This window comes from Lissotriton helveticus, chromosome 4_1, assembly GCF_964261635.1.
Source record: "Lissotriton helveticus chromosome 4_1, aLisHel1.1, whole genome shotgun sequence".
In the NCBI taxonomy this organism is placed as follows: domain Eukaryota; kingdom Metazoa; phylum Chordata; class Amphibia; order Caudata; family Salamandridae; genus Lissotriton; species Lissotriton helveticus.
In genome coordinates, this window is record NC_136063.1 from 569,752,732 (window position 1) to 569,770,203 (window position 17,472).

General features: G+C 45.8%; 1 protein-coding gene across 10 annotated transcripts in view; it reads right to left on the minus strand.

Annotated features, from left to right (window-relative positions):
* The window catches only part of SULF1 (sulfatase 1), a 312,442-nt gene that overhangs the window by 132,843 nt on the left and 162,127 nt on the right, over positions 1–17,472 (minus strand). For all 10 annotated transcript variants that reach the window (XR_013610526.1, XM_078687181.1, XM_078687178.1 and 7 more), the window contains 2 exons: positions 15,538–15,777; positions 3,027–3,178 (listed from right to left, as the gene is read on the minus strand). Coding sequence is in view for 9 of the 10 variants with exons in the window: in XM_078687181.1 (XP_078543307.1) it covers positions 3,027–3,178; positions 15,538–15,777 (392 nt within the window). In the remaining variant the exon portion in view is untranslated. The remainder of the gene's footprint in view (positions 1–3,026; positions 3,179–15,537; positions 15,778–17,472) is intronic.

The window sequence follows — 17,472 nt, forward strand, 5'->3', positions numbered from 1 at the left end:
AAGGAAAATATTTGCACTACCTGTTTTGAATTTGAGATGCCAGGGAGCTGTTCTCCTATTCATTCCTTGGAGACTCTAAGAGAAAGTGGCTCAAGTTACAGAAATAGAGAGAACCGGTTTGGACAATAGGAGGTGGGAGGAGAGCTTATCTAAATAGGGGAGAGGTCAAGGAGCTGAAGACAGGCATGCCTGTGGCTGAAGGGTTCTGCCACACTGATGTGTTGGATCTTGCATAACTTTACAGTAAGACAGAGGAAAAGTGTTGCAAAAGGATGAGAGGGATTGAAAGAAAATCATTAGGGTTATGTAGCAGAATTTCTCTAACCACTGGTGAGTGCACAGGGTTCATCTGACACCACTTCGTCAGAACACTCTTAGATCTGGGAAGACTTCACCAGAAAAAGGCTCTTCAGGATGGATGATTTTTTATTTCTGAGGGAAGAAGGAGGTTTGTTCAAGGAGCCCTAACTCTTGCTGGCACCCAGAGACTGGAACTGTTCTTCAACGATCAATTGGTTGGTCTCTTGTATACCCGCTTCAGGGACATAAAAAGCAGAAGAACTCCTAAGTCTAAGAGTACCCAGCTGACCAAAGAGGAAAGACCTAGCAAGAGGCCTGGCTGGAGAGAGACCTGGTGCCCAGAAGGCAGGCCTCAGGAGCTAGAGGCTGCAGGAAGGTAAAATCTTAGGCTGGGGTGACCTGCTGGTGTGCCCAAACGCCGCTGTAGCCACATGAGCCTGAAATTATGCCTTGGTCCTAATCACAAGCTATCTTTTTTCCAGTGACATTTTACTTTTTCTAGGCACTTTTTGACTTTAAACTACAAAAATTACTACCTTCTGTTCCCCTTAATAAAATGTTTTCTTAATGCTTTGTTATTTGTAGAAGTAGTCTTGTATATTAAAGACTTTTCTGTACTCATGTGCTGAACATTATTCTGCCATCTAGTGGTTGGGGAGTTGTAGACAGCAGTATTGTCAGGGGTAATGGTCTGGAGGAATAGGTGTCTACTCCTTCAGTGGAGCAGGTCTTGAAGTCCTGCCATCCCTCTTCACTTCAGTTCAGTCTGGGTCCTGGAGAGTACCCTGGTCAAAGTGACCTGCTTCGGGGTCTGCTTCATCATAGAAGAATCACTCTTCTTAGTCCTACTCAGCATCAAGTGATGTTGGGGACACTAGCTCCATCTGATCCACCTCCTGTTCTCTCTCTCTTTGAGGATTGAGCAGGGTACAGTGTACCCAGAGTTGTCCAACTCTTTCTTTCTTTTTATGAGGGCTTCCATTTCGGCTTCAAGTCTATTTCTTTCTCCTGACAGCAACAGCTCGCAGTTCCACATGAAGTGCCAAGTTCCTCCTCTTTAGCGCCGAGGCCTCCTCCTCTCAGGAATGGTTGTTCCTTTCCACACTCTTGATCACCTTTCAGAGTACAGGCCTATTCTCAGGGTATACCACTAATGGTGTCTTTCAACCTTGATCCATGGGGCTACATTTGTTTATGTGTATCGTTGATCACTGCTGTCTGTGGTGTTGGAGTAGCCTTCAATTTCAGGTCTGAATGCTTTGGACCGGCTTTTCTGCACCCCTGTGTTACATGGATGGGTTGAAACTAGAGCTTCTTAGACTTGTCCTTTGAAAACTTTTTTGGCTTCTCCCTCTCGGTTTTGATGAGCTCTCCGGTGTCAGACACTTCTCCCTGCACTGCCTCAGTGTCTCCTCTACAATCTTTTGTGTTCTTGCTTTGCTTCCAGAACCCTGCGCGCTTTAGAGTCTACACATGTTTGTACAGGTGACCAACCCATGTCCCTGGCTGTGATATGGAAACCTCTAAAACAGAAGAACCCAGAGCTCTTTCAGAGCTGCCAGCCGCACAATTAGGTCTCACATCCTAGCCACCGAGCTCCAGACCCGATTCTTCCCTTACTGGGCTCACAGTGCATCGCCACCAAGCCCTTATCGAAGCTCAGGTCTATCAGTGCATCGCCTTTTGCATCTCTTCTCTGCCCTTATAAACAGCAGCTGCAACCTAACTCATTCAAGGTCCGCAAATTAAGCGACATCTCGGCTTCATCTGAGCCTTTAATGTTCCCTTTGATCCCACCCATACTAGTATACGAGGCACTATAATTCAGTCTTGTATCAAATCCGTCCTGATGATAATCCTAGCATTGTTTTAAAAAGGATTGAAGTGTCATTGACTTGTTTGAACAGCATGCACATTAATCCAATGTGATTAAACAAGTGCATTAGTTGTTGTTTCTAAGCTTATCTCAATTATTCGTATTTTTCACAAGCTACCTTTGTCTTAACTGAAATGTTTTTGTTCAAATGTAATTGCTTTATGTATGTGTAGGGCGCAGGATTGTGCCCCACTGTATTGCTTTGCTCCTATTCATTTTTGCATTTATAATTCATTAAATTGACTGTCCGGCTGGACATCGTCAAGGTACCACCGGCTCAAGTCTATATTAATCACAGCCCTATTTTTCTTTTAAGGACCGCTGTTTTTATATAGTACTAATACCCAAGGTCCTTATCTACCTTGTGGGTTCCCTTGTTTGGTTTAAAATATATATAGCTGCACAATTATGGCCATGTCTGGAGCTTGATCAATAGTAGACATTTTCCAACTCCTTTTTGCATTTGTTTTAACACAAGTCTTAAACTCACAGTTGGTTTTCACACAATATAATGTAAGACAGCACAAGTCAAGGTAAGCTTAATAGCTGAAAATACCGGTTTATCGCCACACAATAACTAGAATTGATATCTCCTCTTGGAATCACTTTATCTACTGTCCACACAGATTACCCAACAAGAACAGACTTGTGTGTTGCTTACAATTCACGTATAATTAATCATTCACTCCAAGCACAGAAGAAACTTCCATGTACAGTAAATTCCCCTCACAACAATGCATTATTTATTATTTGCAATGTCCAATTCATTCGGCAGAGTGAAGCTATGTTAGACTTGGTTCATGGAAATAACTGTTAGCATGCTCGTGCAGCCCAAGTAAAAAAAAAATACCTTTTCGTAATCGCATCCATGCTTCTCCTTGTAGCCATTCCGACTGACTGTATAATTATAGAAGCGAGAGTTCTTTACCAATCCAAGCCATTCCCGCCATCCAGGAGGGACATAGCTTCCATTGTATTCATTGAGGTATTTTCCAAAAAAAGCTGTGTATGATGAAAAATGCCTCACATTAAAACACTAAAGCTTCAAGCTGACACAGGCAATACATACCTAATTTTAAAATATTGTAGCGTAGTCTCAAGAAGAGCATTAGGAATATTGAAACGTGTTAGAGACAAAGAAAGGTTCAAATAAGTTGTTTTACGACTCAAAATGTGAAATCGATCAACAATTACCAAAACAGCATTACATTGTATCAATTCTGTAACATTTTGTCTGTATCTGATAAATGTCAGAACAATCTTCTAGAGCTTACACAGAATTACACTTCTTTAAATATCATTTTCTGAGTATATTAAGATGATAACGAATAGTTTTCTTACCTGTCGGTGTAGTTTTGCAGCTTGAAGATCTTTCTGGATTCACTATGCTGTGCATTATTCCGCGGTCTTGTGGTTGGGTCCGGATTCGTAGTCTTTTCTTTGTTTTTTTTTTTTTTCTCTTTGCCCAGGTGGGCGTCGGCGTCACACCCCCTTTGGGTGTATTTCCGGTGACGTCGGCATGCTTCCTGCGGAAGCTCCCACTCTTGGGCGCCATCTTCGGGTTCTTTTTTTCCGTGTTTCTTTCGTTTCCGAAGTAATGGCAATGTTCTTCTTAGTTTGTATTTACCGCTTTGTATTTTCAAAGTCTATTCTTTAGTTAACCACCTCTTCTCTCTCCAGCCTCATCTTTCTGGCGGAGGTGGGTGGGTTCGCTAGTGAATCCAGAAAGATCTTCAAGCTGCAAAACTACACCGACAGGTAAGAAAACTATTCGTTTTGCAGCGTGAATCTTTCTGGATTCACTATGCTGTGCATAGATTTTGTAGCGGTTTCTCATCTCTGTGGCGGCTGGGTGGAAGATGAGCGTTGGGTGTTGAATATGTGCTGTAGCACCTTCTGTCCCACTTGAGCTTCCTTGTTCATTTGTATGTCCACACAGTAGTGCTTCGTGAACGTGTGCACCGAAGCCCATGTTGCCGCCAGGCATATGTCCTCTATGGGTGTGTTAGCCAGGAAGGCTATTGTAGCGCCCTTCTTCCTGGTGGAGTGGGCACGTGTCCCCTCAGCCAGTTCCTGTCCTGCCCGTTTGTGGCAGAGTTGGATTGTTTGTGCGATCCATCGTGCAATGGTCCTTTTGGTTACTGCTTTGCCCATGAAGCTGTTTGCGAAGGACACAAAAAACTGTTTCGTTTTCCTGTGCCCCTTTGTCCTTTCAATGTAGTGCATGACTGCCCTTCTGGCGTCCAGGGTGTGCAGAGCTCTCTCTGCGCTGGTTGTGGGTTTTTGGAAAAAACTCGGTATCTGTATAGACTGGTTCATGTGAAAATTGGATACCACCTTCGGCATGAAGTGTGGGTCAGTCCTCATCACAACTCTATCGTTGTGTATTTGTATGTATGGTTCTTGTAGCGTCAGCGCTTGAAGCTCGCTTACTCTGCGTAAGGACGTTATCGCAACCAGGAAGGCTGTTTTCATAGTTAGCATCTTTAGGGAGGCCTTGTGAAGTGGTTCAAAGGGCTCTTTCATGAGTTCCGTTAGGACTGTGTTCAAGTTCCATGCAGGTGGCGGCACCCGCTTGGGTGGTGCGATCCTTTTCGCTCCTTCTAGGAATCTCTTCACCACCTGTGATGTGAAGAAGCTCCTGCACGTTTCTCCCCTTGTGTAGGCTACTATCGCTGCCAAGTGAACTCTTAACGAGGATGAGCTAAGGTTCTTCTCCAGTAAGTGCGTCAGGTACCTTAGCACTGTGGAGTCCCTCTTCATCTTATTGTGGAGTCTTTCCTGTCTGCACCATATTGTGAATCTTTTCCATTTCGCAACGTAGCACTTTCGAGTGCTGGGCCTTCGTGCCTCCCGAAGTACCCTCAGGGTGCTTTCTGGTAGTCTCAAATGTGCGAACTCTATGTCCTCAGGAGCCACGCTACTAGGCTCATGCTCTCTGGCTCTGGATGCAGTACCTCTCCGTTCTGCATGGACAGTAGATCTTTCCTCCTGCTGAATCTGTGGGGTGCACACTGTGTCATCTCCATGATCTGCGAGTACCAGGTCTGCCTCGCCCACTGCGGTGCGACCAGTATCAGTGTCATGTTGCTCGCTCTGCACTTGCTCAGTACTCTGTGCATCAGTGGTATCGGGGGAAAGGCGTAGGCAAATGTCCTTGACCAATCTATCCATAGGGCATTCCCCAGTGTCCCCTCCTCGGGCTGCCTGGATGCGAAGTTTTGGCATTTTGCATTCTGGCGTGTGGCAAACAGGTCCACCGATGGTGTCCCCCACCTGTCGAACAGGTATCTTGTCTCCTGAGCATTGAGCTCCCACTCGTGGGATGCCGATGTCTGCCTGCTGAGCCAATCGGCTTGTATGTTGTCCTTCCCTGGTAGGTGTATGGCTAGCAGGTCTATCTTGAGAGGGATGGCCCATCTCCATATCTCCTGCGCCAGCGTTGAAAGCGGTGCGGACTGTGTGCCCCCCTGCTTGTTGATGTAGAACATCGCAGTGGTGTTGTCTGTTTGTATCAATACCCTGTGCTTGTACAGTCTTGTTTGAAAGGCCTTCAGTGCAAGGAAGATTGTCTTCAATTCTAAGTAATTGATGTGCTTTGTGGCATCCGTCGGTGTCCACAGTCCCCTCACCTTGAGCTCCTCCATGTGAGCGCCCCATCCCTTCAGGGATGCGTCTGTGGTGATGGTCACTGTTGGCGTTGGGGGCGTTAGAGGCTTTTCCCCTTGCTATGTTCTCCATGGTCCACCATGTCATCTCCTTCTGCACTGCGTGCGTTACAACCACTAGATCCTCCCAACTGCCTGTAGCTTGTGACCATTGCTCCTGTAGCCATTCTTGAATGGGTCTCATGTGGAGTCGTACATTCGGTACCAGGTGGATGCATGATGCCATCATCCCCATGATCTTGCTCGCCGTCCTCACTGTCCGAGCTTGTCCCTTCCGGTAGAGGCGAGTTTCCTTCACCAGCGCCCTCGCCCTCTTCTCGCTGGGGAACACCTTGCCCTGTAAGGTGTTGATCTGTGCTCCCAGGAAGATCTTCACTTGTTCCGGCTCCATTGATGATTTCTTCCAATGGATGGAGAACCCCAGGTTTATGAGCGTGCTGGTCACTGTATGTGCGTGCAGCTTGCATTTCTGGTATGAGTTTGCTTTCACCAGCCAGTCGTCCAGGTAAGGGTATACATGTATTCCCTGCCTTCTTAGGTGCGCTGCGACTGCTGCGAGGCACTTTGTGAAAACTCTTGGTGCCGATTTTAGACCGAAGGCCAGTGTCGTGAACTGGTCGTGGCTTTCTCCGACGGTGAACCTGAGCATGTGCTTGTGCTTCCTGTTCATTGGGATGTGCAGGTATGCGTCTTTGAGGTCTATAGTGACCATGAAGTCCCCGGTCTGCAACTGTGGGAGCACCTCTTGCAGGGAGGTCATTTTGAATTTTTGCGTTCTTATGAATTTGTTCACGAACCGTAAATCGAGAATGGGCCTCATTGTCTCGTCTACTTTTGGTACCAGGAAGTATGTTGAGTATACTCCTGTGTTTCTTTCCTTGAAGGGTACCCTTTCTATGGCCTGCTTCTGCAGGAGTTCTTTTGCTTCTTCCTGAAGGCACTGCAGCTGCTTGCTTGCTAGCGGCTTTCTTCTTGGTTTTCTGTTTGTTGGCCTCGCCTCCAACTCTATGCAGTATCCGAATTGGATAATGTTGAGGATCCATTTGTCTGATGTGATTCCTCTCCACTCCTGGAGGTGGAATCTTAATCTTCCTCCCACTGGTGTCCTGTGGTCGTAGGTGTCTAGTTTGTCTTGACCCATCTGTACGTGCTGCCCCCTGGGATCTTTTTTGTGGGTGGGCACACGGATTTTTTTGAAGTCACTTGGAGGTGGGCTGCTGGCCCCCTCTTCTATTTTGTCCCCGTCCATTTCTCCCTCGAAAGGACTGGCCTCTTTGTTGGTACTGCCAGGGCTGTTTCTGATGGCCCTGCTGACCCTGCGAGTCTGCCTGGTGCGTTTGCTGGAAAGCCTGGTGTGATGTACCTGGCTGGTTTCCGCCTCTTCCGCCGGGCCTCCGTGACGGGGTGCCCCTCTTGTTCCCTCTGAACTGCAATGCTCCCATGGATCTTGCTGTTTCGTTATCCTTCTTAAGTTGGCTGAGTTGCTCATCAACTGTTTGTCCGAAAAGCGTACTGCCGTTGAATGGTGTGTTCAGGATGCTGTGTTGCACCTCCGGTTTGAAACCGGATATCCTGAGCCAGGCGTGTCTCCTTTCCGTGACGCCCATCATCATGAGCCTGCTGGCGGTGTCTGCCCCATCCAGGGCCGTCTTAAGGCAAGAATTTGCAGCATTCTTCCCCTCTTCAATTAGCTTTTCGGCTTTCTGCTTGGCATCCTGGGGCAAGTCCTTCACCAACTGCCCCAGTCCCTCCATGATTTGGTACATGTGTCTGTTTACCAGGGCGTTGGAATTAGCCATGCGCCAGTGGGTCGCGGCATTCCGTTCGATCCTTCTGCCCACCAGATCCATCCTTTTGCTCTCTTTATCCGGTGGCGGGCCCGAGGTAGTGGGTACGTTAGCCCTCCTCCTTGCTGTGGCCGTGATAATGGAGTCTGCGGAGACCGTGCCCTGAATGTAGGCCGGGTCCTTTGCGGCATGCTTGTACTTCTTCTCAGTTCTGGGAGTTACTGCCTTGCATGTTGCGGGCTCCCTGAAAGCTTCCTTCCCCTGAGCCAAGACGCTCTCGAGCATCGGGAGGAACTGGCTCCTCGTTTGTGTTGGGAGCAATGTTTCCAGAAGGAAGTCTGCTTTCTGCTTCTCTTCGTCGAGCTTGAGCTTGAAAGCTGCTGCGGCAGATTGTATCACCGCGTTGTAGGCCCCGATGTCGTCCGGCGGCGAGGGCCTCGAGGGGTAGGTGTCGACCACCTCCTCCGGGCTGTCGGTGTCGACATCGATGTAATCTACCTCCTGAAGGTCATAGGGCGCCGACTCTGTGTCTGTCCTGCCCTCATCTTCCTCCCCATAGCTGTAGCTCTCGTGGGGATTCTCGTACTCCTCCTGGTCGTCGAACACCTCGACGTCCTGGTCTTGCTCGGTGACTTCGGCGACCTCTTCTTCTTCCTCCTCGACCGCCTCCAGCACTGGTGGCTTGGTCTTGTGAGGGATCGTGAAGGCCTTCATCCTTGCGTCGAAATCTTTTTTCCGCTGCATGAAGTTCTCCATTTCTGCCTCGAGGCGCCTTCTTTTCTTTTCCATCTCGGCCGCGTGTTCCGCGTCGGATGGTTCCGCCGCTCTCTTCGACGGATGGCTCGTCGCCGTGCCTCTCGGAGTCGAAGTTTTCGACGTCGAACCGGATATCGGGTCTCTGGTCGTCGTCGACAGTTTCGGGTCTTTCTCCCTCGTCGATCGATCCTTTTCGGGGACGATTTTCGACGTCTTCTGCTGATCAGCAGCTCTCGGCGCCGGGGACTCCTTCTCTGAGGATCCGCTGGGCCTGGGAGTAGTCGCGGACGCCGCCTTTTTTGGCGTCGGCGCTTTCGGGGTCTTGCCCTCGATTTTTCGAGACTCAGAGTCTCTCGGGTTCTTGGGGGCCGAAGAGTCTCCTACCTTGTCAGAAGTCTTCGTGTAATCGGTCTCTACGACCGTGTAGCTGTCGTCTTCGGCGGCAGCGTTGTCTTCTTCCTCGGAGGACATCCCCAGCTCGTAGAGCGACGGGGTCGGGGCCTTCCCCTGCAGGGCGGCGTGTGCTACCCTCTGCCTCTCTCTCACACGAAGGGTCTTCGGGGTGAAGGCGGAACAGGCGTTGCAGTCTCCGCTTTCGTGGTCCACCGGTAGGCAAAGGTTGCATACCGGGTGCTGGTCCTTCTGCGCGTACTTGTGGTGGCAGTTACGGCAGAACTTGAACGGCGTGTTGTCCATCCTCGAGCGTCCAGGGCCTCTCTGGTCGCGTGTTCGTCGACGGTCGTCGAAGATCTGGATGGAAAACGCCTTATCTTTGCTTGTCTTTCGTCGGTGAAGTCCCCTGGAGTCTTCAGATGACTTCTCCTCGTCTTTTCTGTATTTTCTTTCTTCTTTCTCCAAAAATGTCTGGAGCCCAAACGGGAACGATCCAGACCCGACCGCGGAAAAAAAGAATCTGAAGATGGCGCCCAAGAGTGGGAGCTTCCGCAGGAAGCATGCCGACGTCACCGGAAATACACCCAAAGGGGGTGTGACGCCGACGCCCACCTGGGCAAAGAGAAAAAAAAAAAAAACAAAGAAAAGACTACGAATCCGGACCCAACCACAAGACCGCGGAATAATGCACAGCATAGTGAATCCAGAAAGATTCACGCTGCAAAACTATCAGTTTTGCTGCTATCTTTTGTTTAAGTAAAGGCCGAGCGGCTTTTCTTTTTTTTCTTCACTTTACTTCATTGATCTTGTCTGGACCAAAAAAGGCATCAACGCTTTTCAAAAGGTTAGACAGAAAGATCAGGGGCAATACAAATTATACGGCGATGCTTTAATATTCAATAACAGTTCTTTCACTGGTTTCCTGTGTACGTAGAAAGATTCTTTATTTGTTAAATTCCTTAAACTAGTGGGCACAGTCAATGCATTTCGCCCTAGAAAGGGCTTCTTCAGGGTAATGTATTTAAGTAAGCGCTATCCAAGTAGTCACCCGTCCCTTGGTCACTCATGTAATTCTTCTAGTGCATCAAGTGTTACACTATAGCACCCTTTGTTAAAAGAGATAAAATATGGATCAGAAGGTGTTTCGCTTCAAGTATCGGGCTTTTCGAGTCCATGGATTATTTCCTGTAGGCTGTCAGCACAGACACTAAAGGCAATATGAAAATGGTGATGACTCGACAGTTTTCCAACTCGTGCTTATGACTTGTTTGACCGCCTCCGCATCCTTTGGGAACGTAGTTCTCCAGTGAGGCCCGGTGGCTTCCTCCACAGCCCTGGGTTCACCCGAGAGGAAGCCATCGGTCCTCACTGGAGAAGAACGTTCCAGAAGAATGCGGAGGCGGTATATCAAGTCATAAGCACAAGTTGGAAAACTGTCCATTCTTCACCATTTTCATCTCGTCTTTAGTGTCTGTTTTGACAGCCCACAGTAAATAACCGACAGACTCGGAACCGGCGGATACGTTAAGCAAATCACCTTCTGACCCATATTTTAACTCTTTTAACAAAGTGTTCTATAGTGTAACACTTGATGCACTAGAAGAATTACATGAGTGACCAAGGGACGGTACAAGCACAGTTGTATGCTGGCATTTCCCACCAGGAATGCTTGGATACTGCTTACTTAAATACATTGACCTGAAGAAGCCCTTTCTAAGGTGAAACGCGTTGGCTGTGCCTACTTGTGAAAGGAATTTAAGAAATAAAGAATCTTTCTATGTACACAAGAAACCAGTGAAAGAACTATTATTGAACATTGAAGCATCGCCCTATAATTTGTATTGCCTCTCATCTTTCGGTCTAAACTGTATTCAATGTATGACCATGTGGCAGCTGGTCGTTTGAGGTGTGCTGTAATACAGGAGTGACTAGACTGGGTGGTGCAGTGTTTTTGAGCCTTGCTGCCATTCTCTGCCTCGAGCTTTTCACAAGGCAGTCCACTACTATAGTCAGAGCCCCTGAATTATGTGGTTTAATGGCTGCAGCATTCTCTGCATAGTTATACATTTGCTGCATTCGCTACATGATCCATCATCTGCTGCAAAATACGCAGATTTCAAATACAACAAAATGATTCTAGCTAAAACGGATCAAAAGTTACTAACAACTTAGCGACATGTGTTGCTGTGCAGTGAAATCCCCTTAACGGTTGACTCATTACCACTCTGTTGCATATTGTCCAAATGGTACTAATGAGGTGAAACCTTTGCCCATGTAGTGTTCACATGCTTGAAAATGACAAAATAATGAAATACTATGAAAAAAGTGCTGCCTTATGCCGCATAAGTTTCCTTTTTTGCAGCATAATTTTGTCAAGCCTGCCACGCAATTTGGTTCTCCAATGCCACACAATTCCAGGTGCTTGCAGTATAGTGCAGGAGTGATATGCCAAGGGAGTTGAGGAGATCAACCCTGCACATGCCTTGCTCCCTGCTCCTCTCTCCATCTCTGCACCTACATTACCACAAAGCACACTCACATCCTCTATCTCCACTGATAAAATACCACAAGAACTGCAGCAGGGAACAGATAAGCGCTCATCAAGTCAAACATATGTCTTGTCCGTGGAGCACTACTACTTTACAAACCCCATCAGTGTTTTGCACTCTCTTTTCTGGCACTGTGGGTTCTAATACAGGACAGCACGCCAGAATAAGGGTATCCATACTTGCTATTGAGTGCAACTCCCGTGCTGCTCGAGCCAAACTGGTCCTCAGATATAGCCATGAAAAGTTATCAGGAACTTAGATCTGTGGCCAATTCAAGAATAATACATTTTATATCCTGGTAAAACTCGTTACGAAACAGCCAAGTACAGGATGCTGCTCACTGGAAAAGGTATTAACTTCCAATGACTTTGAATTTTACTCTTCTTACCTAACTTCTTGACCCTATTCAAATTCTCTCAAAGGATTATAATTTTAACATACTGAGAACATTTTTTCCTTCTCCCGTTTCAGTGGCGGCTGGTGAAGTTTGAGAGAGGTGAGGCTGGAAGCGCGGGGGGCTGTTGAGGTGCTCTTTAAAGTGACGCAGCATTTTTTGGGAGGCAGGTCGCCCTTCCCAGTTCAAATCTTTTTTTTAAAACAATGGGATAAAATTATGCATTTTCCAGCAAATTGTTAATGTTTTATTTTATAAGGGGGCCTGTGGGCTCAGTTTCCCTGTTAGCATTAGAGGAGTAGGCAACCCAAAAGGGGAACCTACATGCAGGAGTTCATTTTTTTCATAAAAGAGCAGCAAGCCTAATAACTCAATCCACCACTAGAAACTAGATGAAATGCTTCAGAATCCTCATAGCACAAGAGTAATCCCATACCCAACAAATCTACAACAATATTAAGCACTAACTAACTACTACCTTTATTGTGGGTAACATGGTACTCTGCAACCCCAGAGCTTTAACAACTTGTAAGGGGTATTAAAAGCTATATAAATGCAATTACAATACAACTACTTTTCGTTATAAAGTGCTCTTTAAAAGGCACAGCTCTTACCCTGATGTGGTGATTCCACTCATTCACGGCTGAAGCAGGAAACATACTCAATTACCAGAATTATCGAGAGCGGAATTAGCTTATGTGGTATTACCACCAATATATTACAACATGGCAGCAGTAACTCCACCAGGAATAGTTCCACCAACAACAATCCTGCCAAGAGAAGCTTTACAACATCCACTACATATCAGCAATGTTGATCTCACTGCCAATCTGTAACCCAGGACCCATTTCTTGCATGTACTCTGACTACTTTTATTAGAATAAATGACCTTTCTGTTTTGCACCCAATTATGACTCTCTGCAGCCATATTCACTGTGTACAGGGATGTTTCAGATACTCACATGTCATGATAAAAAATGGATGCATGCACGCAGATTCCAAGACAGGCAGGAAAGAAATTATATTTGTGAAAATCATGCAACATTACATTTCGTCATGTCATGCATGCCCAATGTAGAAATATTATGATACTTAATATATTTACTACAAGCCAATACTGCTTTAATAAATACACAAACATGACAGCATTGTGGCTGACTTTTAACTTGTATTAATAAAGTGAGGTCAAACAATGGATGCTCAGGTTCTGTAAATGGATCAATAGCCCCAAACTACAAAAAAATAACCATTGGTGTCCTGTGCACGGTCTTGGACCGTGAGCAATTTGATGAATGTAATGTTTCATCTACCATTATGAACTTACAGTACAGCTGTTGCAAAGCTCTGAATTCACTCATACTCACTCACAGATTAATTTCATTCTTTATGTACAAGCTACTGCCTTCTTAAAAGGAGTCAATGATTAAAGTCCCTACAGGTAGTATGGTAGTAACAAAATGTATACCAGAAACTATAGTGTCCTAAATACAATTTATAAAAGTATGTCCCATAGGAGGTGATGATAAAAAATCTACACTTTACTAGATTATAGTTTTGTATATTATAAAATATAACATGACAGACATTCTACTGACACGTACACATCTGTGTGCCATCAGCTTTTGGCTCAACCATGGAGCATTGTTTTCTCCTTTTTTAACAGATCTTTATATAGCGCGAACTTGACCCAAAGACTTTGGATATCAAAGCGCTTTACATGAGCACTTGTTGCGTAACACAAGGACACATTCATTTTTGAAAGGGAACCTGGCCTCCCCATTGCATGCACCCTGCCCTCGGATTCCTCTGCAGCGGCCTGTTAGCTGAAGGGACGAAGTCAGGTCAGGTCCCTGGTATCAGATGTTGAAAGGAGAAGACGAACACCTCATTAAGGTCCCGCCAAAGACAGACTAACAGTTTTTGCCAATTATATCGAACAAAGAACAGAGTCAGACTGAAGGAGTCCCTCACCTGATTACGGACAACTGGGCCTTCGTTGTCCACCTCACTCGGAACAGGTGTTTGACCTGCTTTTCTCTTGCTTCTTCTAGAACTAGAATTGTGCTAATTTGAAAAGTGGCTGCAGCGTCCCTGGCAGCTCTTGTTAACGCGTGTAGAAGTATACTCAGGATTTCGCCAGCTGCAGTCAGACTTTTTTACTCAGCACTCAGGAGCACGGTGGTCTGGGGCCTGAGGAGACCCAGGGGGTGTCAGGGGCCTGAGGAGACCCAGGGAAGGGCCTTGAATGGGTAGAAAAGAGGCGGACGTGAGAGGGGAGAGGTAGGCTATTGAACAAGAGGTGCACCTTCACAAGCTGTGGTCAGAGCCTCCTATTGAAACGCCGACCTGCAAATAAATAATGGCGGCCGTTCACACTGTACTGTAACAGCAGCGCGGGAAGCGTGTCTGCGCAGTGTGTCTTAAAAAGTCCTTATGACTTACTGCGCAGACTCGGCTTCCCACCTGAAGCCTCTACCACTCCCTTTCTATCAGAGGGCAGGACCCACCTCCCTGTGACGTGTTGGGAAAGGGTGGGGTGGTGCCGTCCTCTACATTCGCTGATTGACATGCAGCCACTGGCGTTACAGGGCTTGAACCTGAAACGCCCGGGGCAAACTTTAGCCAAACGTCATTAGTGGGTGGAGACTGGTCCTCGAGGCTATGTCTTTGCCAGGGCAGTGAGCTCATCAGCCCGGCAAAGTAGACTCGGGCCAAAACGAAAGGCATAGATTTCGCTGCCAGGGTCACGTGACATGACACTTGTGATCACTTATCATTGCAGCTACAAAAGCCCTGAGCCCGGCCCCAAGCAATTAGAGGTCTGTGTAAATCGTTTTCTTTTTTTTACTGATTATTAAAATAATTTATTTATATTTATACTTTTGTAATAGCTGACCCAGGGGCTGAAAGTAAAGGGGGCGGAGCCCCGACGCCCTCATGCAGAAACCGCCACTGTCCCGTTTGCTTTTTAAGCAATTTATTTTTTTTACACACACTCCGACCATACCATACATTCCTTTTACCGAGGGCTTGTCACTCTGAAAAGGAGACTTGTGTTTGATTTGTTGGTTTGGATAAACAATAATACTTAACTCGTTTATTTCTTATCTACTTTTCTTTCAGGAATGCTTCCTCTGCCTTTTAAGAGAACTATCAACTAAATCACAGAGTCTATTTAACATGGCAGCAATTGGCATGCTCTTGCTAGTTGACACCCGTTTTTTGCACAGGTTACTTTCAGTAAAGAACAACTGTTTCAACAGTAAGTTGTCTCCGCTCTAAATGGAGATGGTTACCACTCAAACTCTCCACATTTCAAACAGGCAAGAGTACCTACCAAAGGTTTTGCCAACCATAGTGAATGCCACAAGTCAAGCACACATGTTCAAGTTGACCAGATAAGGCAATACATTCCTCTCGGTTACAGTCTGTCATTACCACTAAGTGATGGGTCACTCGCTCACACCACCTATTTAATATTTTTCTTCAAAAAGAGTATTACCATTTATTAAAGTAATCATCCACTTCAGGTCAGTTTGTGTTGTGTTTTGTACTTTTAAAGAAATGTGGATATTTTTAACAAGGGTAGTTTACATTTTTAGGGAGATTTCTTTAACGTATATTCAATATGAATATGAATGCGTGCATTTTTATATATATATATATATATATATATATATATATATATATATATATATATATATATATATATACACATATACACACACATATATATAGTATGTGTGTGTGTGTATGTATGTTTGTTTATTTACACACATACAGATCACCATTGTTGCAAATTGTAGTCTCTTACCTGTCCTGTACCCAGTGTTGTTCAGGTACACTGCAAAGGTACGGGGTTCATGCGTGGCCTGCCATGACGGTGAGGAACAGTTTTCATTATTGGTGTAAATATTATGGTTGTGGACATATTTGCCAGTAAGCATAGAGGATCGGGAAGGGCAACACATAGGTGTGGTAACAAATGCATTGATGAAGGTTGCACCCCCTTGTTCCATGATCTTCCGCGTTTTGTTCATCACCTGTAATGAACCTGGGACAAAGTAAATAAAAAATATTAAATAAGCAACTTCTGAACTGTTACAACACATACCATACACATACCCCACAACCATCAAGCTGCCCAAACCACCATGAGCAAGGACATGAAAATAACAAACCAAATGTAGTGGCTTCCTTGACTTGAGATCTATGTCACATTAGTAGAGTAATCAGAGGCATTTCCTACCTGCACCCGTGAGAATAATCTTACATTTCCTGGCTTGAGAAACATCGGGTGGCTTTACTGGCCTTTAAATTATCTCAAATCAGATGAAAAATGAAAACTCTAACAAGACAAAGAATGGCCAATCGTAGCGGTCTACTGTGTATCCAACATAAATGTGTAACATGTTTCTGGACCTCCTTGGAGAGGCAACATCCCTCCTCGCCTCACACAGCTAAAAAGTTATTTTGACGGTGCCTACATCAAGATGCTGAAACTGCTTTTGCAAGAAAATTCACAGTACAAAGTCAATGAAATGGTCTACAAACAAAAATCTAAAAAGACATTGCTTGAAGTCCATTTGCCATCCACCCGTGATGCCGAGGCCAGGGCAACCCGGACGCCCAAGGGTTCCTCCACAACACAGCCGGCCGTCGCCTCCACGCTGTGCGCCCCGGGCCGGCAGGTCGCCCAGGCCCTCGGGGTCCTCCGCAATCGCCGGGGAGTCCGCAGGCAATGGCACATCACCACCTACGAAATGTCACACACCCCTAATATCTTTGCATGGGCTACATGTTGCATGGGTTTTTCTGCTGGAGAGCCATCAAAGAAGATTTTAACGTTATCTTTTTTATTGAACTTCAGTATGCTTCATTTGTATAACAAAAAAGTGAACTACTCCTTATTTTAACTTTTTGCTCGGAGATACCTGTAATTTTGCTAGATGCACTTGACAATGGACCCAACCCTGCCTATGTTGGGAATATGTGGGATCACTGTGGGAGTTTGAAGATATTGCCATGTTCTATTCTCCTGGCTGTCAGTGTATCTCCTTACCTTCTCATGTTATCGCAGCCCAGGTTAGCATGAACATGTAACTTGACAGAATGTTTATTATGATCTCGAGAGGAATTCCTTTTTCGCCACCCTCAGCTGCTCTACATTCACTCATGGCAGGAAGATCCTCTGTGGGGGTGATAGGAGACCACTTTCGACCACCAACCACGATTTATCAAATCAGCCTTACCAATCTGTAGTCCAGTAACCCCGGATTATCGTACTGAAAATTATTTTTGCATGTGCTCAAAAGCAAGGACACCTTGCTAAGTTTTTCTGTAGGACCTCATGCTCTGTAGGCACTACTTGTCATAGCCAAAGCCCCAACTACACCAAAACATATAAGCGACTAACATGCAAGTGTCCAAGATTGGTGCATCCGTAATGATGTCACACACACTCATCTGGATTGACTGAATGTGGGTTCCACCCCAATGATATCTGTTGCCCCAATATTCTGTTTCTGACACTTCCTTTGCCTATTCATTGTATATTACTAAATGGCAGGGTGTCTGCCTGCCTTCGTAGGCCACACATACTTAGTGCTCTGTTTGTAAAGAAACAGTCACACACCTGAAATGTTCTCTTACGCATAATACAAAAGGTCCATATTTTTATGTCAGTTTTGGAGCGATCTAAATATATACTGTCCTTTATGTGAAATAAATACCTCTTGTTCTCTATGAA